Source organism: Hetaerina americana, unplaced genomic scaffold (genome assembly GCF_022747635.1).
Source record: "Hetaerina americana unplaced genomic scaffold, ioHetAmer1.1.p SCAF_5, whole genome shotgun sequence".
Classification (NCBI taxonomy): domain Eukaryota; kingdom Metazoa; phylum Arthropoda; class Insecta; order Odonata; family Calopterygidae; genus Hetaerina; species Hetaerina americana.
In genome coordinates this window covers 54,850,068-54,876,761 of record NW_027287095.1, presented here as the reverse complement: position 1 = coordinate 54,876,761, position 26,694 = coordinate 54,850,068, and the positions used below count along the sequence as shown (strand labels likewise).

Here is a 26,694-nt window from a genome sequence, read left to right as displayed (position 1 = left end):
GAAGCACATTTCTTTCAGTACGGGGTATAAAATGAATTGGTGGTTATAAATAGTTTATATCACGCTCGAAGAGTTAGGATTCATGCTTGAATTCCATAAAATAATTTTACTTGATAAAAAACACACAAATCTACATGGTGAACTAAACGAAAAAACCGGAAGTTGATTATGATAACAGAGATAATTTTGAAGGAGGAATTAGAGTAACGTCACATGCTGGGATAGTAATTACTATTTTTTATTATTAAAACTTATATGTGTAGATAGACAATGACAGGTGGCACACAATTCCCAAGTATTATAATCAAACTTGCCTTGGAAAAAAAACATGACATATCCTGACATGAATCAAAATCACAAAATATAATAAATAAAATCAAGTCGTAGAAAAAATATACTTAAAGGAAACTTCCAAACACAAATCTCTAACACAAAAAAAGAAAATCCCCATCTAATTAACATCAGTTTCCCAATTAACAAGAAAAAAATATAAAATTAAGCTGTTACATACAATTTTACACAACACATCAATCAAATTATTACATAAATTGTTTACATCTTTTCTTAAAAGTATTCTTACTGTTAGGAAAGGCTTCGAATAGGCTCGTATGTAAGATGTCCCAATTAACTATTGTTTTATTAATAAAGGAATTTTTTTAATTCATTCTTTGCACCTGGAATTTTACCTTGAATTTGTGATTATTTCTCCCTATAAAATTTGGATTTCCAGCCTCTTTCCTTAGATCTGCCCAAGCTTTCTCTCCCTTCAAAATGCGGAACATTCCACAAAGTCTGCTTACTTTCCTTCTAATAAGTAAAGGTTCCCAGCCCAGCGTTTTTAACATTTCAAATACACTCTCCATCCGCCTATGCTTCCCCGTACCTATCGGGCAGTGTACCTTTCTATATCTTTGTACGGGCAGTGTACCTGTCTATATCTTTGTACCTTTTCCAGTTTAATACCAAAAAGGCAACGTAAACTGCTCAGCCGGTTGTGGCGTCAAGTGATAGAAATATGAGCTTCCGAGAAGAGGAGCTTTGAATTATTGATACTATTTTAATGTTTTACTGAAATTTGAGGACGTGCGTCTTTGTTTTTAGTCCTCTAGGTTTTAGAAGAAATAAGGCACATCCCCTCTTCTCCTTCGGCGTAAAATTGGAATTCTGAACCAAATGAAAAACCAAATCAGTCGATGTCGTTTGGTGAAGATAACAAGGGGATCATAATTACATTGTTTAACTAGCTACAATTCCAGGATAAGCTGTGAGAGTAATTTAGACGTAGTGGAAGACGGGAGAATTGCAAAAACGCAAATCTCAAGAGGAGTCTGATATTAAGGACGCTGTAAACAGTATTTTCCTATTGCAAGTAGATCATGAGTATACATTCATGAGTCATTCATCCAGACATTGCTGGTGGAGGTTTCCATGATATGAAAATTTTGGATATTGGGATCCGTGAAGAATACCCGAGGGAACAAATCATCAAAAATATCCTAGCATACCAGCTGATCATCCGAGAGTGCCGTTATCTTGTCGCTGTCACGTGGCAATCGTTTAATGTCAGGCATTAATGCAGTGCAATAGAGATAAGAGGACTGCCTATTTAGGTGGCATATGGTGAAAATATGGCTAGTTTATTAACACATAGTTTACACTTGCAGCTGAATGGCAGTACGGTAAAGGGTATGAATTGTATGATATCTATATAATTCAATAAGCATCTGATCAAAACTACTCGGAGTATGTAGCGTGCAGCTATATTTGAAAATTAATTGATAAATACATTCAGACTCTCAGTACATTAGTAGAAACAAGGCGTCATACGAGGAATCAGATCAGAATCATCAGATTTTTATGCACAAAACAGAGATATTAAGATTGTTCCTTTGTCATTTCTTTACTCATAGGGAAACTTCTAAGTATTTATTTATTTATGTGATAGAATTTTTTTTAATTACCAGTCCTCCATCTACGTTATATGATCAAAAATGTATGTGTATACTGTGCATGCCTAGTTTGGATGCAACCCCTTATAAACTCCTTTCCTAGCTCTTGAAGGATATCATTTAGATGTAGGTGACATTCTTTTCACAGCACCTCCAATCAGTCGCCATTATTTTGACTGGAAAACTAATTTAGAGTCACACAGACTTTTTGAAAAAAAATGCGTCGATTTAAAAACGCAAAAATTATTTACACTTTGAAATAGATGCATTTAAATGCACACGAGCGGACAATGACTCCTTTAAAGTAATTGTCGGGACATTTTCCGCAGATCTTTTTTCAAGCTAGTTACAAGGGCTTATCGAATAGCTTCAGGCGTGATGTGGTGGAAGTCGCACATAACGAATAACTGATCGTAGCACTTTTCCACAAAAAAGTTTTAACAAAATGAAGTTGTGTGCCGTCTTATATATATTAAACATTCCGGAAGGAGGTGAGTACAGTTTGCTACCACATTTACTCCCCTCCTTCCGGAATGTTTAATGTATATAAGACGGCACACAACTTCATTTTGTTACCTGATGATGATGTAATACAACGAAACCCAGTCGTAAAATATTTAAAAAAATTATCAAGTGGAAAAGTGCTACGATCAGTAATTAATTATTTACAAGAGCGGTCAAAGATTAAATGGACGTACAGAATTACCAACTAAGATGATGTTATACGAACATATAGTATGCAGAAAATGGAAGTCTAACGAAAACTGAAAAGAAAAACAGATGACCTTAACGGACTCGTTTTGATAGGCGACGGCCAATCAGGAGACACTCGTGTCGAAGGAAATTAAAACAAAAGAGGCCCCAGAATGTGATGCTTCGGGTAAAAAAATAATGGTGGGAGGCAAAGAAAATAAATACTTGGGTAGAGAATATTTGAGTGAAGAACTCCATCAAACCAACTGGTTTGATAATCACTGATGATGATGAGTGTTAGGCTCGGATTTATCCATCCATGAGCTGACGTCCTTTGGTCGGAATTTGTGTGGATAGTCTAGTGGCGGGGAGTAGCGGGGAGGTTACACGCAGGCCGAGAATTAGTCTTATAAATATCCCTCAGTAAAAAGTAGTTTCAGAGTTCGAGAAAGTTCCTGGTGTCAGCGTCGGATGGCGGCACAGTAATACTTCCTTAGAGCTTAATAGATCCGAGTGCCACCGTCTGAAACCAAGGTCCTCCTTCCTCATGGCTAGCGAAACGTACCACAATTCCGCGCAAGACTGTTCGTTCCCGCGCCAAAACTTACCTCTGCCTCACTGAAGCGATCTCGTCCAGAAGTTTCCTGAGTTCTTGGTCCCTTTGCTTCAGCGTCTCCTCCAGCCCGTGGACGCGCTCGTTCAGGTCGATTTTCTTCTCCAGCTGCGGAAAGGAGAAATCGAACGTGAGTCCTCTTTTTTTTCCCTCGTGTTGTCAATCTTTTTCCCCTTCATCCCACCTCACCTCCCTCCCCCACCCACCCACTCGTTCCCTCGCCGTCAAATTGCTCCCTTCTCCCATTCCCCGTTATCTCGTCCATGCAAACAATGAATCACACCCTCGGTTGGAGGGGAGACTTCGTCGTGCAGTTTAGTCACTTGGGGTGGTAGCATGCACGGGTTGGGGGAGGGGGTCGTGGAGGAGGGGGGTGGACGAGCAAGGGAAGTGGGTCGGTGGGGGAGCGGACTCTCTCCCCTCAATACGATTTCCCATCAAGCAGGACAGGTGTCGTGGTGTTGTGTGTCACAGGGTTTGTTTTTGATGGGGCAAGTAAGGGACCCCAACATCCATCCCCCTTTCATTATAGATAAGGGACATAAGTCGATGGAAACGAATGAGATACGGCGAGTTGTGTTCTCGCGAGCGTGGTTTCGAAAGCCTCAAGTTTCTTAGAATTCCTCATTTAGGAACTTTTTTTTTAATCGAAGCAGAGTCTAGAGAAATTGGTGTTTTCTTAAGTTTCCGACGAAGTCTCTTCAAAGGGACTGGCGGCACTCCTCTTTTAAATTACGGATCGAATGGCATTAAGCTGCCAAAAGACAAAGTCTGAATTATTTCTACCGCAAAAACCGATAGTCTCCACGCGCGGAATGTCAGGAAGTGAGGATTTTTTTTTGAAAATGTCCGCTTTCTCACCATTAGGTAATACTATCGATGGGAAAAGTTCTGTAAAAGACTCATAGGTAATAGCAAAGGCTCGTTCTTTGTGAACCCTGCGCGCGTGGAAGATGAAGCGAAAGAATTATTATTTACTGGCTTAAAGGCATATTTACTGTCGATAAAAGGATTGAGTGAATAAGTGAAATATTCGTAACTAAAATTAGGTAAGGAAATTTTCCAGCACACTGTAACTAGTTGAAAACTTCTAATCATTTAAAGCTAGTCTAAGCTAACTAGGTTACCAATTTTTTAGCCCACATTTCGCGTTTTATTATTAACTATTGTGGCTAGATGAAATATGAAATTCAACTCAGTAATAATTTTTTAATTCAAAATATTAAACACTCTTCTACTTTCTACTTCTACACCCTTATATTTTCGACGTTAAACGAAAACGTTTACCAGTGTTTTTTCGAGAAGTTATATTGGGATACTAAATCTTAGTTTAAAGTCTCTAAAACTCTCCATACTTGAGTTCATGCTCTCTTTGAATGTTATCTAATTCCACAAAAATCACTTTTTCATGAGTCCTGAACACTTGTCACAATATTCCATGTTGAATCTAAATAACCCATTTTGGAGGTTCATGGACTGTTATAATGTATCAGTTATCCTTGAGACTCAGTTAAATGCTCTTTCTTTTTCTCCTTGAATCACTGGGGGCAGTGTCGATGGTTTTTGGCGAGATGAAGATCAAAAAACAACTCAAAAATGAAGAACATATTTTGAGCAATTTTCGCTCCCACATTATTATATTTCAAAATGATTCTTTAAAGCATATCCAGAAAAACGATATTATACAAGAAGTTCCAAGTCAGCATTCTTATATCCTTATTTCATTTCGTCCAACGTTCGATCAATGCCTATCCTATTGCCACCCCTTGTTCATTGGCCCAACTTTATCCCCTTATTTACCCCCTCTACGTAGTCTTCAACTCCCCATTTCCAGTCGAAATGATCTTCATCCAACTTTCCTGCCTCCTTTCGATTTCTCTCAACGATCCCCTCTGCTTCCCCACCACACCTATCACTTCCCCGTTGTTTTCATTTTAGCCCACTTCAAATATCGTATACTTCTCCAAACCTGCACTTGAAAAACATCCAATACGTCTTGGTTTAACGACATTTCCATGACAAGAAAAATTACGCTCTCTATCATAGTTTTTAACCAGCCTTTTCTTAACACACTTACTCAAAATCCCTGTCATCAATTCTCTTCTAGTTGTGAAAACTTTTTTTCTTGTTCTTCTTCTCAAATTCGTCTTCTCATGTCCCTGGTACTATCACGCCTTTGGTCCAAAACACCACTGGAATAGGTAATACTGTTCCACTTACCTAGTTTGTGAACTATTTTAATAGCCTTCCTCTTCCTCAAACACCGCGAAACCATTGTTTTGTATACATCTAATTATTTCATCCAAAACCTATCGCACTGACGTTCTAATGCGTACATCAATGCATACAACCCCTTGCCTGACTGATAAACCAAAGCTTGATAGTCTGAAAAACCCTATTGATTTTAAGAATTGTGTACCAACATTCATTCTCGTCTCAAGTTCTTCCCATACTTCGTTAACCATTCCCTCCACATATAGTAATTTGAAAAGCACTGGTAATAATGGACACATTTGTCTTAATCCTATTCCAAACACAGCCCATCCGAACTCCCCATCCACGACTCGCACCTAAGCAATCTGAGATAGTATATACAGGTTGCGGATAAGTCTCCTATCCCTCCAATCTACTCTTATTTAATGCACTGCACTCAATAACTACACCAAATAGCCTTTCCGAAATCTAAGAAAAAGACAAATATATGCATCCTTATTGTATTCAATGATCATCTCTACTACTCGTATTAGTGACCTCATTACTGTTCCGGCATCACGCGACCCTCTCCCCTTTCTCAACTCAAACTGATACTCCCCTATGAAATAATGGGGGGAGGGAAACCCTCTCCATTCTCTAATTGATGATTCCGGGTACCACATAAGCTGCGTGAGAAATCAAACTTATAGTTCTATGGTCCTCATATACGGAAGAATACCTTTTCCTTTTTTGGAATAGATACTAATATTGAGCACACGAAATCTTACGGCCAAATTCCTCCCTCATAAATTCCATTCCTTAAAAACAATTTGTACGACGTTTTGCTAAACCCTAAAGTAGTTCCATGGAAATCTTGTCTACCCCCGCAGGCTCATTCGATTTCAATTCCCATAATTCCCTTTCTATCTCGCCATCGACTATGCCTGAAGCTATTCCATTCTCATCTACGTCGTATTCTATTCCAATGACCAAGATTACTGACCGAACACTTTTATGATATAGTTTTTCTAATTATTCCTTCCGTCACTCTTGAATATTATCTGAATTACTTGATAAGTTTCGCGACATCTTCGATTTTTGCTTAGACATTTTCTCGTTAACATCTTGTCCTTCGCCCACCGTCACCTTCCGATTCCTCATCACAAAAAATGTTTCCCTCTAGGAAGACCCGCACTTAGTATGTCCTCTAACCGACCGTATACCATATCGACTCTTCCTCCTATGATTGCTTGGTGGCATATAGACATGAAAAACGACCAGGTTCAGCTCTTCTTCTAATAATATTCTATCAGTCGCACCTAGCTCATAAATATATTTCTTTGTGGACTACATTTCTTCCCACCTATTTTTTAACATTACATTCACCGCTCGCTGACTCTCTCCCTCTCCGTTATATATATTTCTATGATACTCACTTCAGGAAAACCCGCTATCCTTCAATTTTACCTCGCACAGCCCTAAATTACTATATAAAATTTCTTTATTTACTTTTAAATAATTTTCTGATTGAAAGTGGCAGTAATTTATGTATAGCCATCGAAAGTTGATTGCAATCGCGTTTCATATTGCTTTTTTGGCCACTATGGGTTTTTCTTTTTAAAAGACAGGGTAACATGTACGTCTATGAATTAGTACCATGTACGTAGCGCATATGTATGAATCTTTCTGAATAAGAATGATACATCCAATATTGTATGGCCAAAATGAACAGAGTAAGACATTTTTGAAATCCACCTAGTATTTTAACATTTACCATATTGACAGTAGAAATAAAGTGTGTGTAATACACATATTAGCGTATGGGAGCTAGTTCTCTTTCTTATGTCATTTGTTATTTTTCAGAACGTTCTATTGCCAGAAAAATTACGAAATTTTACCATAATTGAAATATACAAGGGTACCTGTACCTAATCATTCTGACATGTGACGGTAGCAAGAACTGTTAGCATTTGAAAAGATATATTATTTCATTTATTATTGACTTATAATCTGGAGATTGAGTCCAGTCTCCAGTTTCCCTGAAACTCCCTTTGATTTTTTTAAATCAAATTGTTGTTTCAAAATAATAATTATTAGGCAGTGAAAACTGTTTTCCTTTTTCTTTAATCGAATTAACCAGGAAAATCTCGAAGGATTCGCGAATTATTTCACCATTCCTATTTACTTTTGCGAGAATTTCATTCGGTTTACGTTATTCTATATTAAGAATTAACATTGTTTGCCTGCAAAATTGCTCATTGTATTTACATTACATTGATCGCAGGAGATACAGTCAATCGAATAAGTTATCATCACTTAACTTTTTCCTCAAAATGATAAATATGTAACCAAACCGGCCAATGAATTCCTTTCGTTTAAACGAAGGAGAAAATTTCTCCTGGGTACTATTAATTATTTAGAAAACAAACGACTCACCTGACGACGCTCATTAATATTAGCCATTTTCGTGGAGTCAATTACGTATACTCCCACAGTTCATCGATTTTTGGATGAATATTTAAATTGGTGTATTAAAAGCATGAAGGTTGTGGTTAGTTTGCTATGCGTAGATTCGTTTTGAAAGATTAGCCACTTAAAATTTTAATTATTTTCCGAATGCTTCCGATTCACACAAGTGTTGCATTATCACGACCACGTATTTTATCAATTTCGAGTATTTTGCTTTTCTTGTTATCTTTTTGACTTAAGCATTAGCACGAACAGCCAGCCAAATGGTTTCAAATGCCCTTGAACCTCGTAAGGAGCGGGCGCTATTGAATATTTTTTCTAGGTTTTACCATTTGATTTATCTGGAATTGGTGAGGGTAGCTGCTAAAAACCTCTGTACATCCTACTATTGAAAATATAGAAATATCATTCCAATATTGATAGAATTGAGCTCTTACGGTTAGTAGTATTGAATAAATGAAAAACGCCAATAGCCGTAAACAGTTTACCTTTCAAAACAAGTAAAAATGAGATTAGTTGGCTAACGCTTGTGGCTATTGGAGTTTTTCATTTATTCAATCATTCCAGTGAATCCTATTCCTTTTTGGCCAAAGTTGTAGATCCCTTACTCTCACCAGTAGAGTAATACGAATCATCAGAGCATGCAGTGTTCTCTGTAACTTGAAGGCCAAGGCCACAAGGAATACACTTTGGGTTTGCAATCAGCAGATATAATTTTAAGGCGTTAGTTCTATTCCGTGGCCAAATTTTTGCATCCGAAATTTAACTTCCTACAACCTGTCTTAAAACCTCTCTTAGTCGGAAAATCGTTCGTGGGTCTATGGCGATCAAATTGTTTTTCCTCCGAGACATTATTTTTGGAACACTTGTAGCTATTCCACTTATTGACTTCTATTATTCATTAAAAAATTCAGTGCATTAAAATCTTTTCAGAAATTTCACGTATTGTTTATATCGCATTGCGTTTTTCTCTTTTCTACTCTAAACTGGCTACATTTTAAATTTAATTTATACTCTATTCACATCGCATTGATTGCTTATTATTAATCATTATCACGAAATCACAATTCAAAATAAGAAAATTGTAATTTTGTTTAATACTTTAATTTTGGTTGCAATTAATCCAAGGGGTAGAGCGTTGGACGAATGACCTGAAGGCCCGGGTTCGATTCCCGGGAAATCCTCTAGGGGAACCCTCAGCTCCAGCCATGCTATGTAATTTTTTGGGTGCTAGATCTTCTTGGGAAACCATAGCCGGCACAAGGATGTCCTCAAGTGTGAATTTCACACGCTGTCATGCTTAGTACTGAGTGAACTCTACCGTCACCTACCAAACCAACCTTTGGGTTGATTATTGTGTTTATGGGTTTTATGGTTAAATGTTCTTTACCTGAGGCATTTATGCTAATTAATCATATTTTTAAAATAAACTATAATAAAAAATAAACTGTTCAAAAGCGTAGCTCATAATGATGGCCTAGTATCAGATGCATGAATAAATCTCTTATAATTAATTCTGTAGCTCTCTATGCATGAAATTTAACAGGTTGTCATCAATCTGCCTTCAACTGTATCTCAACAAATAATTCAGGAATCAGAAACCTGTAGGCAACTCTATTTCATTTAATCGAATAGTTTAGAAAAATTCAGGAACATTCTTTTCCAGTCAGAACTTTAAATGGTCGTCTGCCCCCTTAGTACGTTAAGAATGTAGTTTTAAAAACAGTTATTCACATAAATATTTAGCGAGTTAGATTTTAATCGTAAGTTTACTTTCAACAAGGTGATTAATTTCAGTAATCTAAATTTATTTGAAAATATATCCCTCCTCAATCAATACATGCTATTTGGTCAAACGTTGGAATGCATTTTTAAAATGGCTGTTAAAATTTGGAACGAATTTTGGTCTGTTGCAATCCTACCCACAACGGAATGAATTTTGAAAGCTTCTTAGCGAATACACATACATTTATTTCATAGTATTTATTTTAATTTGACATTTAACTCAAAGAAATTTAAAGAAAAGGTTTTTCGATACTATGCAAACATATTTTTAAGCGATTTATATCGTGAATGGCCACAGAAAGAGGAATGAGGAAGATGGCCAAGTAAGAAAACCACTGGTGAAACATTTTTGTATTTGCGATGCAAAAACATTTCAGTTCAATTTATCTATACAGGAATATTTTCTACAGGGATTTTCAAAAATTCTGTTCAAGTAGCATCATTATGGACACGGAGGAGTTGCAATGAATATGGAGTTGCAACGCTATTACTATCGCATTGAATATCAATACCATACCCTCTTTTATAAGAAATATTAAATTAAATAGAGAAGAAAATTATTTTTATCAATATTTCAACCACATACTTAAATGTTTATATTTTGGTGAATATCCATTAAAAATGTCTGGGATCATTATGAGATGGAGGGAATTAAAGTTTGGCTATGAATATTGAATTAATTTCCAAAGAAGCATAATGCAGCCATCATCAACCTACTTTGACAACAAATTCAGTGTTCAACTCTAGTCATCGGTTTAGTAAGTTGAAATAAATACATGGAAAGAAGATTTCTGAACTTATGTGCCTTGTAAACAAGACAATTTATCCAAGAAGGGGTTTTGTTTTGAGCAATTATTCTCGAATAATATATACGCGAATATCTCGCACGGTGGGAAAGGGAGAAAAGTAGTTTCACGAGACTTCCCTTTCAGATAATGCTCCCACGCCCAAACTGACCCTCGTGTTTCATTTCTCAACCGGCGAGAGTATGTCGTTGCCCGTGGTTGCAAATTCCACGTCAACCTAAAGAGGAATAAACAAAAAGGAACGGGGTGTCCCGTCGCCGTCGGAGAGGCGCGACACCGCATTTGATCGCGCGCAAGCATGCACGTGGGATTCCCCGGAGGGTTGGAAATTGATTTTCCATTTTGGCGCCCTTTTAACGGAACGGACGCCGCGGCGTCGCCTCACTTCCCCCGGCCCAAACCTCCCCCAACCCCCAACGGGTCGTCGTCAGCCCGCCGCCCACGCAGTTAACGAGCCACAGCCGCCGACGCCGCATCGCCCGCCCACACACGTCTATCACCCTCCGATTCCACCCCCCCTCTATCGGACCGTGATGAGCGGGGCGCCATCCGTTTCCACCCTCCACCGCCCACCCCTACTAATCCGCCTTTCTCTCTGTCAACTCACCCTTCCCCACTCTCCTCCCCAACCGTCGGTCGAGTTTTGCCCCAGTGCCTGCCGGTCTTACCCTTCCGATTCCCGAATTCGGTGACGGGAAAACTTTTTTGTGCCTTACCCAAAATCTATTTGTAGATATTAAATGAGATTACCCTACCCTCCTCCGTCCACTTTCCCAACCTTCCCCAGATTCTGAGGCAAAGAAAAACGATCCACTTGCTGAAATGAAAAGTAGTGCCAGATACCGTTAACTATATTAAAAACCTAATTATTGTGAAGATGGAGATTAAAATCCACTTGAAGTTGAGTGTTTTTAGATGATGATTTAGAACATTTTTGAAAAGAATTACGTATAGAGGAGAAGCCCCAACAAACCCCAAATGTTTTTTGTTTGTCAAATCGAACCCCCTGGTGAAAATGCCACGCACGCAACATTGATCAAAAGGAATAAATAGTTAGAGCAATTTGAATCTGTGCAACACGGATTCGAGGTACCCGTAGCGGAAATTTTAGTAAAAGAAGTAGCGAGAGAAATGGTGCCTCCTGCTGTCAAATTCTAGCGTACTCAGTGATATATTCCTCGTGTAAATATGGTGAGGTGAAAATGTGTAAACAATGAAAGCCTTTTCACTCAAAAGTTACAAAATGAAAAGTACCGTTGTAGGCATTCAAGGGGACTATTATGAAACTTTTCATTCCGTAGATGTGACATCCATTGTTGTGTCTCCATTTTAAACAATCAGTTCCTCCGTTGGCCGAAGAGGTACGGAATTTGACGAAATTAGACATGTGCATGGGAAGGTTCTGAAATAGGCGACAAAGTTGTAAAAAAAACGGCAGTTGAATTTCAGATAGAAAAGCATTGAATACGTTTGCACTGCTGATAAATTCCAATTGAACTGTTCTCCCTTTAAGCGGTTTAATACGTACTGGTCAAGCATATTGTGCTTGAAATTTCATCAGGTAAATGGTAATAACTAACATTAGCTATTAAATAAATGTCATAATTACGCTTAACTTTTTTTTCACTAAGTTCAATTTAATTCATATAATTAGCCTTTATACTTGTGGAGAGCATTCTCATAAGTAAATTCGACATAACCTATTGATAAAGGTAACTACCGGAGAAGCAATAATAATGTTTTCAATCGTTTACTTAATTTGTGATTAATTGGTTGAATCTTCCATTCTGATTGTGCAGTAGTCTCAATTGTTTTAATTGAAAAGCATCACGGTCTTTTCTGAATTATTTAGAATTTGATTGATGTAGCAAGGTGCAAAAATGATATGATTTTTGTTTATATTTTAACTTCGGTATATATTTTTTTAAAGCTTTCATCACGTCAAACATTTTCATTTTTTTTACTCCATCTGTTTTTTAACTCACCCCCGTGCTCCGAACTCATTTAATACCTCCTCCGGACCGGAAAACCAGAAGGAAAAGGGCGTCAAAATAAAAATTGGGTCATCGATCAATGACCGGTCACATCCCTTGCATACCCCTTTCATTATTTAGGCGCGAGATCGTATCTGTATTTTTTTTCTGTTACGGAGAAGATTGCGGACGTAATTGAAAGAGATTCGTCGCTCCATCTCCCGTCCTCCCTCATTTTATTTTTCCTCCTTCCTGACACATCGGTGACCCGAACCGGAAAATGGTGAAGGCGTTAAGTTGTTACGGCCGCTCTCCACGCCGACGCGACTCTTTGACGGGCGAGGGTCCGAGAGTCGCGCCAACATCCGATCTCCGAGCAGAAGCGGTCCCCGTACCTCTCTATCTCTCTTTCCCCCACGAAGGAGAGTAACCTTTTACCGTCCTCATCCTGGTCTCTGATCATTCGTGTTTTTGCTCGTCCTTCAGGGAAGACATCCCTCGGCATCAGGGGAATCACAAACATCCCAAAAAAAATAAAGAAAACTTTGTCCCTCATAATCCAATACTCTGAGTGAAACGTTAATGAAGGGACAATTACGCCGAAACGAAAATCACAGCCAACTGCCAATGACATTTATCTGGATTTAACCATTATCGTTTTACAGTTACCTGGATATAGCATTACAATGGAGGATTAAAAAAATGTTGGATGTGAAAGAGAATGAAAATTGTATAAAATTGAAAAATAGTTTTGGCGAAAGCTTAAATATCACTTTTTGTACCGTACTATTTTAATATTTCATCATTTGGTGGGAGAATTTTTTTGAATTGATGTGGTATTTGCATTACAATCGGTAATTCCGCATATCGTTTTATCCAGAGTGTAATGTTTTACATTGACTTGAGTTTTTCGTTATTGCAATTGGAATGTTGGGTGAACTGAATGGAGGCAATAAGTGTGTGGAATTGAAAAATGATTTATTGTAATGGGTTGTGGAAGAGTGCTTATTTAGCGTATGAGCATTTTCATAAAATTTTAGCCCTAATTTTTCCTAAGCTAAAAAACTTAATCTCAATAAAAAGACTACTTGTTAATACTTTTTGTATTCAATGAAATGTATATCGGCTTCTGCGGCGTATTTTTTACCCTATCGATTATCTTGTGTCCATTTTCTATATCCATTTATTCGTTTATTCCAATAGTTCCTTTTGTGGAAGCGATAAATTAAATATTATCAATTTCCCATTCTCGATATAACCTTCCATTATCCGCAAGAATAATTTACTTCAGGCACGTTATGTCTATATTTACAAGAATACGATGAAAGTTTTATGTGTTTGGAAAATGTCCGAATAATTTTTTATTTAGGTGTACATAAGTAGTAGCCAGGTTTGAAATAGGTTTTCGACATATCCTGGCTCTACACAGTTCTGATATCCTGGCGTCGAACTAACATGACAAAATAAAAATATCCTTCAACCCGTTAATATACATTGCAATAGCTGATTCTTTACCTCTGGACACTTTCTATCCCTATTAATTACACCTTAAATTCCTAGCCTTTTTCTATCTATACATTTTCTTCTGAACATTACCCCACCATTCCTGTCTACAGCATCTCATTGTCTCTCAATATCTCTAGGGCAGTGCTAAATCGGATTTTTAATATCGCGCATCAATAAAATACCGAGCCCTCCCCGATGTATCGATTTCGATGATATTAAAGATGATGTCAATTTCGGTGTTGCAAATGCCGAGATCGCAGCACGAAAGCCATCCTACAACACGGAAGCCAGGACACAACAAGCAAGAAATTGAAACATCACTACCACATGAAAATGCACCACAAAACACTCTACCCCCTAAAGAGTCTGTAAGATTATTTACGCACGTACGTGGAATAAATCTCCCGATCCTTAGTCGTTGGATGAATAAATATGTAGCAAATGTGTCTCCTAAACTTTCGAAGCTGTTTATTTTTAAATGAAATGGACGCGTAAGAGAAGATCTGCCTATACCAACGTCGCTATACTACCTATGACCTCATCAATATCAATGTTGACATACATATCGATATTTATATCATTATCGACCTAGACATCAATATCGACGCCGACATCTACATTGCGTAGGATATTTCGACGACACCTTTTAAGCCCGCGTTGACGGGCTAACATCAAAGTTAATATCGACACCTATTCGACATATCGAAATTTCGCACAGTCCTAAATGTCTCCGCATCCACTTGTACCGCTTTCTTCTAATTTCTCCCAACGGCCGTCATTCTTGCATTAGCATAACTAGAACTCCTTTGTTTGTTTTCCTTTTCCCATTCTACTTAACACCCACATCTGAAAACCGCAAATCTCCCCTTAAGTTTTCGCTGATAATTTAGAGTGAGAAAAGGCCGTGTTCGTGAGGTATTAAGCCAGGTAATCACAGTAGGGGATAACATCTTGGATCGCATTCCTTGACAGTGATGCGAGGGAGAGTTTTAGCACCTCCGGCCTCCTTCACCGTGCCTTCCCAATAGATGAGCTTTCCCGGAAGGTTGATCGATTAGTATCGCAGGACGTTAAAGTGGTTCCGGCGGTTGGCGTGGAGGGGTGTCGGAAAATGGCAGCGTTAACGCTTGTAAAAAGGGAAGGGGTGGAAGATAAGGCCGGTGGATTTTCACTGAAAGATGTGCTTGGCATAGCAGGCAATTTCTATGCACCAGTCAATTACTGTGTCCTCAGCGTTCAAGCCGTGATTGAATTTTACATTAATCCAGATCCTTCGCGGGTCGGCACGCAAGATTAGCCTATGATCATATTCAGAGTACCTACGTGGTTAATCATTCTTTCCCTCTCCCACATAGAATAATTATATCTCCAAGGAACTTTGTTTTTATGGCAAATCTTACCCTGCAAGCTGCCAAGTAGCGTGTTGCAATGGGCGAAGACATCACTATAATCTTATGGGAAGAATTAAAGTTTGCATAAATTTTCTCATACCCTTTGTTGCACTAAAGATCATCGTAATTAATGCTGTAACACTTTAAGTTCCTAATTCCATGGTATCCTATGCAAATGACTTTGTACTCTCTCACATAACAAAGCGGAAAGCGATAAAGTGGCCCCAATGTTGAATTATTCAAGTTCTAACATTTGAGTACACTTAAGAGAACTTAAAATCTAAAATTCTGCTCCTTTAAATGTTAATTCATCGCTAAACTTGCTGCAATAAGAGTACCTACTCAAAAAATAATGCGCAAAGAGTAAACCTAGACCATGATGAAGAAAGCTTGAAAGTCATGAAATAATTATGACGTTACGGTAAACTTCCCCGGCCCGAAATGAGAGCGCGGGAAGCCACGGAGAAGTATTTCACCGCCATTAAGAGGGTACTATCATGGGAACAACTGGAGCCTAAAGTCTACAGAAACACGAGAGTGCAAATAAACACCGCCCTATTCCTGGAAGGCCATATTCGGGAAATTACGAAACGGCGGAAGTGAGTGTGCAATGAAGAAGCTCCCTTTCGTGCTGCAAGAGAAAAGACTTGGATATTATTCCACGTCTCTCTGATTTCTCTAATGCCTTGGATAGAGGAAAAAAATGATAAAAGTTGAACTGCACGTAGCTTCTAATCATGCCGTCAGCTTCTTATCAGCATTGAATTCATGCATTACATTTATAGGCCCAGAAATTTATAGAATTCAATATATCGAATGAGATTGTTAAATGTCTGTTGAAGGTTTTACGTTAGCGTTGACATTGCAGGTATATGTTATGGCAAAAATTTTTAGAAGTTAAATTTGAAAGTGCATCAATTTTTCGGCTAACTTCGCCTGCGAAATCTGTTGGTCTTCAATTATTTCTCTCAGAGTTAACTTTTAGATTGCATCAGTTCGTTTTTTTTAATGCATTGTTCATCATCCTTGGCAAAATCAAATCGTATTTGTCCAAATATTTTGCAAAATCGCGTGCTCACAAACGACACCGTGATGAAGAAACAGCCCATGTGCATAAAAAGACCTATCATCGAATTAAAGCCAGTTTCAGTTGCACTGATGGATTGGTCCGGCGAACCCGGGCATCACTATTAGTATATTTGCATATACATTTGGTGTTCATATATATTTTTTTAAATTTACCCTTTTTCCAAGGTTGTACCATCTCAACTTAGCGCAAGATAATAGCTAATAGATAATAGCTACGATACTATGCATGCCGAAGTATAGCATCTAAAATTAAACAACATACTGAATCATAATAAGTAATAATCATACAAAAAATTAAGTCTAAATGTTTATACTATATATCACCTTTTCCTCATCATTGCACTAGCAGTATTATTATAGGTAATCTACCGGTTAAGGTATGCTATGGATGAATATAGGCAACCAAATAATTCTCTTATCTCTCCTAATGCAAACCAATATACTACTCTACAACAAGCCCCTCTTCATCTCCGTATACCATACTTCCTTCCTCCCTTCATTCCGCCCAGCATGCCTCTCTTATTCCTACTCCTTCCTCGTTTGCCTAACATTCTTCCCTCTAAGACAATATTCAACAGCCCGTTGCCGATCAATATGCTTCGCATCCATTTTCCTGTCTCCTTATAATATCTCTCAACAATCCCCTCTCCTCGTCCACCATACGTCGCACTTCATCTGTTTTCCTTTCTGAACACTTTACCTTCTCCATCCCCCATACCCATAATTGAAAAGCCTCCAATATTCGTCTTTCATCCTGGTTCAGGGACCATTTTTCCGCGCCGTACATAACTACGCTCCAAATCAAAGTTTTAATAATATTCTAAACATCCTTACTCAACGTCCCTGTCATCATTGCCCCTCTTCTTATTTTGAAAGCTTCTTTGCCCAGCGCCATCAGCAACTGGCACCAACAGTTATGAGGAGACAATCTGTTTTTTACTGATATTGATGTAACGGTTAAAAAATTATAATAAATGAATATTTTTCAACTTTAAAAATGCATTCCTATTAAATTTGGCATGACGCTTATTATTTTTATTTACCGAGAATGAATTTCCAATGAATGTTCCAATGCAGTTTTGGCAGTAGTAGTTTGGGAGTAGGACTCCTAATTTCAGGATTGCAAATTTCTTAATGGATTAGCAATGTATTGAAAATTTTGTTCTTTAAATTATGTTCTGTGGTATTTATTGCCACATGCCTGATTTTGAGAAGTGGGACATGGTTTAATCGAGCACGCGTGTCTTGATTCTGCCCTCTGATTTGCAGGCCCTATTATTATCTCTCTCTCCCGTTCCCTTCAGTCGCCTTCGGTCAAATAATTTGTGCTATCGCCAATCTCAACTCCCTCCAAACAGTGTCTGGTCTTCCTCTCTTCCTTCCCTTTAATTAATCTTTTTGGGCATGCACTTTCATCAATTTGGTTGGTATCTTTTCCATTTTATTTTCTTTGCTTCAATTCTGTCGATTGTACTAGTCTGCACTAATCTCTTGTATGCCCCTTTCTCCGTCCGCAAACGTATTTTCCATTAGTTCTGTCGTTTCCTACACTTGGGAGCCATAAAATAGCTATACTTCCCGCAAGAGGGAGAGTTATTTCAGAGAAGAATAGGTGCGGATATAACTTCCATTAATGAGTTTTTTTCCATTTCTTTGTTGCGGTTCATCATTTGAGTTTGAGCCACTTGCAAAAATAAGAGCACAGTACATATGGTAAAAAAATGTTGTTGGTAATTATTAGTAAAGTTAAATGATAATAATTGCGATTCGAATTGAGTATCATGCTAGTTTCATGTAAGTGACGTAAATATTTATCGGTGGTGTCTTTCACTCGCAGACAAAACAGTTTGATAGGCAGAAAAAAATTGGCCGCCTGCTATGGAAAGAACAGATAACGCACAATAATTCAAGCAGAAGTTTCTTAAACAAAAAAATTTAATCCCTGAGGCTATATCAGTTTCTTTTGTGGAAAAGAAGGAAATTCCATCATTTGGGATTTAAATATGTTTATGCACCTTAAGAGGAAAATTGCCTATTTAAATCTATCGGCGTAGGAGTCTATTTCTCATTTTTTTACTAGATTGTGTAATGATATCACAATACAGTTTAGATCCTTTATGATAGTCTCAAACCTCAGATTTAAACGCCAGTGCTCTGAATTTATCCTGTAAGTTTTAGTCTCCTCCCTGAGGGACTCCTTGATCGTATTAAATATTTATAAATTTGTCTTTTTTCCATTTAAATTTACCTTATAATATAATTTATAGTTTTTCTCACTATCCCTATTATTTACCAAACATTCTAGATGATATGTGGGCAATGTGAAAGAAAACAACTCTCCATTTTTATTGCTCTTGATTGAACCGTTAGCAGGCAGACCGAAATATTTTCGAGCTATGCGGTTTTTTCGATCAGTCAGAAATTGTGTCCATATCTTGACGTCTTCTTTTCTTCTTTTATTTATTATGTAATTCCAAATTTAGAAGGTTCTTATGACTCACATTCTCTCCCTGATGCGCTCTGACAGGTGTGGTTAAATAATACAAGGTATATCCAATAAGCACGCAAACTGGTGCAATCTGGCGGCCATGACGCGTACTATATCCCCGCCCACTGGCGGTGCTAGTTGCCTGAGACCCAATGAACCGTCTGTGCTTGGCGGATCGTCGAGCTGTGCGTGTGGTGCCAGTTTCCGTTGCCCTTGTTTTTACTGTTAGTCGAAAATGGAAATTAACGAAATCACTGAGCAACGAATCAACATCAAGTTTTTGGTAAAGTGCGGAAAAAGTTATCAAGAAATTACTGAAATGTTGGCAGCTGTTTACGGTGATTATGCTTTGAATAAAATTTCCCTTTTCAAGCAGATTAGGTATTTTAAATATGGCCGACAAGATACCACGGATGATGCAAGGCCGGGACGACCTTCAACCACCTGTGTTAACGACAACATTGATCGTGTGCGGTCCCTTGTCCTTACCGATCATCGAAAAACTGTCCAAATGATAGCTGATGAACTGAATTTAAGAAAATCAACAGTGCACACTATTTTAACCGAACATTTGGGTTTAAAAAATGTGTACAAAAACCGTGTCCAAGTTGCTGACGCTAGATCAAAAGTTGAAAAGATTTGAATGTGTTACTGACTGGAAAATTTCACTTGAAAACGATGCTGGATTTCTCAATACGGTAATCATTGGTGATGAATCGTGGTTTTACAGCTATGATAATAGAACCAAAATCGCAAAGCAAGCAATGGAAAGCAAAAGATGAACATCAAACAAAAATATCAAGAAAAAGCCAATCGAAATTCAAAGTCAGGCTCCTGGTTTTCTTTGATGTCGAAGGTGTTAATCAGCATGAATTTCTTCAAGGACAAAAAGTAAATGCTCAGTTCTACCTTACAGTTCTCAAGCGTTTGAGAGATCGTGTCCGTCGTGTGCGACCAAAATTTGGCTCAAGGCAATGAATTGATCCTTCGCCGTGACAATGCACTTGCACATTCAGCATTGATTGTCCGCTAGTTTCTGGCAAAAAATTCGATCATTATCCTTGATATCTTCCGTATTCGCCAGATCTCGCCCCCTGCGACTATTTCCTATTCCCAAAATGCAAAAATGTGATGAGGGGATGTCACTGGGAAGATGTGGCCACAATAAATAACGAGAAAACTAAAACGCCTAACTGCCGAAGACTTCCAAGGGTGCTTTAAACAGTGAAAAAGAAGATGTAATAAGTGCATAGCAACGAATGAAAAGTACTTTGAAGGAGACAAAGTCGATGTAGACTAAATTTTGCAAAATTAATTTTGCATGGCCTCGGTTCGCGTATTTATTGGACAGACCTCGTATGTTCATTTTTTTTCCCTCTTTCACGCCCGCAGGAAATTAAGATCGATTCAGTCCAAAAGTTCATCAAAGGAATTTTTTTCAATCTCCATGGAATACTTTGTACCGCGATATTAAACAGACTTTCTCCGGAAATTCGAATACCAATATAAGGGTGGGTTGGTGCAAAAATCATAACGCACTTTTGATTGAATGACGAATTTTAATCGTCGGGTTTTACGAGTTTTTGATCCTGAACGGGGAGAGAGTTGATCCATAATCCATGTTTCTGCTCTAATAGATGTAAGTGAATCCTGAAATATATTCTGTCGTGTAAAATTAGGACTTGAAGAATCTAATATGGCTGAATAAGGACTGGATTAGAAATGTGGAACTTGAAGTTGCCCCGTTGAGTATTGTTTGCAGAAATAAGGCGTTCCTTTGGAATTCGAACATATTTGATCGAAACGATAAGAAAATGATTGGAAATTCATGTTCCGTTTTATGCATATTCTTCCATTACGTAAGGCTCGTAAATTTTGACGTCAATATTTATTTTATCATAACTATTTCTAATAAGTAAAGTTTTCTACGTATGACTCCGATAGCGTCGATAAACTTTTCCTACGTCGGTATATACGGTAATACGGTTGGCGTTGGTTAACGTCATAGACTGCTCCCCATGTTCTTTTCAATAAAATCATATAATCTGTAATGTGGACACGATTCCATTGGCTGTCAACCAATTGACCAAAACACCAAGCCAACCTACATCCTGTTTCCCGCCGCTGTGCGGACTTCGTTCGAGAGAGAATATGCCTCCGGCTGCGTTATTACAAACCAAATGACGGGATCAGAGTGCAACTTTCAGCAGGAATGTTTTAAAAGGTTAAAATTAAATGCCGTGAACAGAAATAACAAATTGCATGTTCCGACAGGAATGGTCACGTTGACTAAAAAGGTAAATTGCGAAGCGCTGTTGGCCACCGAGGGATTTTTATCAGGAAATACTGGAGTTTGTTCCATAAGCCGTTTTGCTCGAAATATTTTTGTGTTGTTCAGAAAAGCATAGCTGTCGCGCCGTGTTTTTATCGATTTGTTCACAAATTTATATGAACACATCCACTATTTGCTGCTAATTTCTACTATAACATTATTTGCACCGTGCACCGGAATGAAAACCTGTATGACCATTGCCCAAGATATTGGCCTTGGCCAAGACAGCATAAAAGACTGCAAAAACACCACAGTGTAGGCAGGGGGAGTCAAAATGGGAAAACCCTACCGCCAGTCCCTGCCTTGCATAAGATAGTTGATTCCGACTCTGCTTAGCATACATGATCAATAAGATTTTTCCAAAATGCAACTTCTAGATTGTGCAGCTCAAAAGTCGCTCATGGGTACCATCTTCAATGTTTAAAAGTAAATTTGATAGCAAGTTTCATTTTATAAATGGATTTCGCCTTACGACCATCAGATATTGATATATCATATATCATTTTCTCAAAATATACTATAAGAATAAAATTAAAAGCTAAAAGAGATGAGGATGCCGAATTCACAGGGTTATAAACGAAAAAAAACGCTAAGGTTTCCGCAGCCTTTCAAAGAGAAATCAATAGATTTACGGTAAAAATCTCGCCTCGAATTTAAGGTTATACTGCTTCGGATTATATTTTCTCCTTTCGGAGGTTTTCTAGTTCAAGCAGTATATCTCTGGAGCTTCTAAGAAGAAATCAAAAAGATTAGTCTCCCCAATCTTCTTCGAAAGGGTTCCCACTTTACTCACGACGCGACGGGCAGACATTTTACTTCGTGAAACACTGAAGTCTCCAGATTAAATATCGTGGAGTAGATTGAGTCTTTTGTTCTCATGATTCGGGAGACAAATGGTTTTAACGATAAGTGAAACCCCTCCTTGGAACCCGTATCTCAAAGCTGCGTAAAAGTTATATTTTAACTCCTAGTAATTTTCTCACTCAGAATTAGAGAGAAAATAAATCTAATGAAACCTTGATAACGTCTTCCATTTTTGAGTTATGATTTGAACAATTTTGTATCACACCTACGACAATTTTGAGGGGAGGTTTTGCTAATTGAATATTAGTTTTGAGAAAAATGAATGAATGAATGAATGAATGAATCTTTGAAAGTCTATCTGCGAGATATCAAAGGCACGAATCTAAACGTACCCACCTGAGTTATGATATATAAGTGCGTTATTTAGTTACCATAGAATTTACAGACAGAACTGAAGTGTTGAATGAACCGCGTAGTATTAGCGATGTTTAAATTGTTTGAGGAGGTGCCAAAACTATGGTCATATTGCACTACTCGCAGGTCTTTACATGCTATAATATATATTTTTATAGAAAAATATTAGAATTAGAAATGGAAATTTGTTAATTTGTAGACACTAACTGCTTAAGTGCAATGCAAATTCTTTCACTCCAAACAGAAGTTTTAGTGAAATATGTCAAAAATTGGAATCGGTTGAAAAGGTAAACTTTACGACGTAATGTTTAGGACGCGGCTGACGTTCTCAGCGTTATCGCCTAAGATAAGAGCAAGGTCTTTTGGCGCACAGAGTGGTATTTATCAAAGCTCCGTTAGATGTCTCACACCCATGAGAGAGTCGTACTCGTTACATCGGAGCTGTATTTACTCTTTATGTCACACGAGCAGTACCCAATTCTGCAACGAGTGATGCCGACCCCCTCCCTCCCGATTATTCCCGACGGGAGTGGACCACGCTGTTATCATATGCCTTACGACCATCATATGCCTTACGAACATCATATGCCTTACGACCTTGAGCCAATAATTATTATTTCACTTAACATTTAAGTCTCCGTATTTCCTGTCGTGCGATTTTATGAGACCGATCGTGCATGGAGAAATCGTGAATGTTTGGACGTAATTACATTCGTAAGAATAATCTGATAGCAATTTCCCAACCCTGCTGATACCAACCTCCGACTTGAGGTGGGACACGGTCCTCTTGAGCTCCACCGTCGCGTTGGCCACCTTCTCCTCGCAGGCCTCGGCCGCCGTCTTGCACTGGATCTCGAGGTCATCATTACGGGTGTTGAGTACGTACACCACCTGAAAATAAAGGCCAAACATTACTCGCCTCGTTGGTCACGAAGAATGCGATGACACTCAAAGAAAAATTGAAATTTTGTGATCGTACATAAACCTGATTCACAGACCAGATTATTTAATAATTGGAAACGGGAAAAATCCTATAAATTCTCAAATATGTATAAATCGTTCAGAGGAACATGGAGTTTAAGGGAGGATTAATAATGTTTACACAGCCCATATAGGTGGAAAGAGGTAATTATATTTGCGTTTCCATCTGCCAAGGTGATCAATATGTTTCAATCGTTACCTTAAACCTGTCCTAAACATGTTTTCTTAAGCGGAGATGATGTTGACCGCCAACTCCCTGTGGTACGTACATTTCCAACGCATTTTACGTTTTTTTCACAATTCCTTATTTTTCTTGAATTTCTTAATTCGTCTTGAACTCTATAATTATCGATTTTTTAATTGGCAATCTCTTGTCAAATATTTAACCTATTTTCGACGAAGACGACATTTGGTTTAATAGAAAGTCAAGTTTAAATATTACAAGAAGAATTTCAAGTATCACCAGAGTCATGAATGCTGACAACGTCAATTTAAAAATCTAAAATGAGTCAAGGAAGAAAGCACCATTAAAGTGTAGATGATTTTCTTGGGTTTTCATGCATCAAATGACTTCCCCATCAGTTCGTCTTTACTCTTTAAGTAATTCTGTCCTACATGTGATATGAGTTAGACACTTCCTGTATTTAGCGTAAAGTCTTTTTCCTTAATCGTAGACTGTTCGAACCATATTTAAATCTAAGTCATTGTAGAACAGAATCAAGCTATTAAAATATATGATATTGTTTTTAAAAATTCTAGAAATTCCCAGCGTATGCATTTTTCGCCATGAACGAGATACCGGGCTAATGTGGCATTTCCAACAGCTGTTTTAATTCTACCTGTTGACTTTCTCAATTTGTACTGATGTAACAAGGACACGTGAGATTAACGAGATTTTTCCATTTTGAAAGCCTTTCATGGACAATGATGCATATGTTGGTTGATCCAAAGATTAACGCATACAGTACATCAGCGAGAAAGATTTATTGCGAGGATGTTAGGATCTCGCAAATTAATGCCAAATTTTTGATCGTAAATCACGCTTTAATCATGTATTAATATTCTTGTTTGCTATCACCATCCGCCAATTTGCATGCTCGAATTGAGCCGAGTATATTCATATTAATTGATTCTCGCCCAGACCGAAGCAAGTGAAGAAAAAAGCGAGCAAGGTTAAGTGATGCGATGCGTTCTGGTTTAGCATCGTAGTTAGTGCTTGAGCATCAGAGACCATATGTGTAGGTTCTCACGCCAAATGTTAACAATGATTTTACTGGAGCGGTCATGGAGAAAGATTGGGAAGGGGTCGGATTTGGTCGCAGTGCGACGTTAATCTGAAAAGGGAAATGTGATGAAAAGGTTAAAGAGAAATGTTATCTTTCGCTTGTTAGGCCTCATTTAGAATATGTTTATAGTATATGGGATCCTCATAAAGTTTGATAAATTGAAGAATTGAATCGCGTAGAGCGTAGGGGAGCTAGATTTTGTAAAATGTTGCTGTGACAAAATGAGTAGCATATGAAAATTATTAGAGGATCTCGGTTGGGAATCACTCACGGAGCGAAGATTAAATTACAGACTGCATCTTTTGCATACATTGGAAATATGTCTCTTTAGCGATGATGTTGAAAATGTATTATTAACCCCATTATCCTACGGTAGGAGAGAGCATGCCAGTAAATTTGAGTGATTAAGTGCAGAAAGAATAGATTCAAAATTTCATTTTTCCGACAGACGATAAGAGATCAGAATGACTGGTGTGGTGGTATCGCCTCCTACCATACACCCAAGCGGTGGCTTGTAGGGTACTACCCTAACGATATTAATTGATAAATAAGATATATGGGATAAAAAATGTAAACTTTATGAAATGAATAATAGCCTATCCGATTTGCAAGAAGTAACAACATGCAGAAATTTCGCATTCGATGCAGAGGATACAGACAATATCAAAACATAATTAAATGAATTCTGCAACATTATGCTCGGGAAACCCCTTCTTGAAATCTTTTGTTTTCATTCTGGTCTATAGTTAGCCACTATATCTGTAAGGACGTAAATAATTATACAAGGTATAATTTTTGCTCGTATTTGTCAATTTATCAAGATCAAAAACAGCCCCTCTTCGACTAAGGTCTGCTTTCGACTAAGGTCTACTTTCGACTAAGGGATACCTCTCTTCGGGCTGCCCAATTACTTGCTTTGAATGTAGCAAATATCACCAACCATGTTTTCCTTTAGCAAATATTGGAAAACGTTTTTTCATCTACAGCATTTTGAACAAGATAGCTAAGTTTGAAAATATTGAAATGCCATTTACAATGAAATTAACGTAGTAGAAGTAACTATTACCATCCTTTACATATATTTTTATACTACCTTTGTCCAGAGTAATTTTGTTCAAAAGTCAATAGCACCGATATTAGATATCCAAGCCCCCTAAATTTTTTTCACCAAAAGTCATAGATATTATAATATGGTAATAGGGTTTAAATAACACGTTTCCAATCTTCATCTAGTTCCAGGCAATAGATCACTACGTTTATCACTTTCAAAATGAAAACCAATCCAATTTTAAACATAGATTAAGATGTAGAGAGATCAATTTTTATGACGTCATAACTTTTGAAATAATGAAAACATTCCTAAAAGTACTTCAATAGTTATTAAATTACGATGGCTACTGGATTCACAAGAATTTTTATTAAAGTGAGCCACAAAAGCACAGGCTTAACATATTATTCTGCATGATTATACCAAAACGACATTCAGATGCCATTAGTGATATTAAAATGAGCTTAGTGAGCCTAAGTTCCCACATCGTTACTATAGCAGTTATTTTATGAATATAGCAATTCTAATCGCGAGATTCCCCAAACCATGTACAAACATATATATATATATATATATATATATATATATATATATATATATATATATATATAGCCAATGAGGATTAATTTTGAATTCTATGGTTTTCGGCTCAACAGGATCCACTGATTTTTATTTTAAAAACTTTCCAGGAGAAATTTTCTTCTTGGAAAATAAGCCGCAATTTCTAGGTCAGAAGAATCGGAGTGTCAACATAAATGTAGCGAGCCAAATAAAATACTTCGGTGTCTTTCTACTTGACACGCTTGTTGTCACTCTAACACCCTAAAGGGGGCCTAACGTAGGAAAATACGTTCGAAATATCTGTGGATCAGCA

General features: G+C 37.7%; 1 protein-coding gene across 5 annotated transcripts in view; it reads right to left on the bottom strand.

The window, feature by feature from the left end:
- The window catches only part of LOC139694042 (protein FAM184A-like), a 392,188-nt gene that overhangs the window by 321,171 nt on the left and 44,323 nt on the right, over nt 1–26,694 (bottom strand). For all 5 annotated transcript variants that reach the window (XM_071592452.1, XM_071592450.1, XM_071592448.1 and 2 more), the window contains exons 2-3: nt 23,265–23,396; nt 3,251–3,363 (exon numbers count right to left, since the gene is read on the bottom strand). In XM_071592452.1, coding sequence (XP_071448553.1) covers nt 3,251–3,363; nt 23,265–23,396 — 245 coding nt within the window. The remainder of the gene's footprint in view (nt 1–3,250; nt 3,364–23,264; nt 23,397–26,694) is intronic.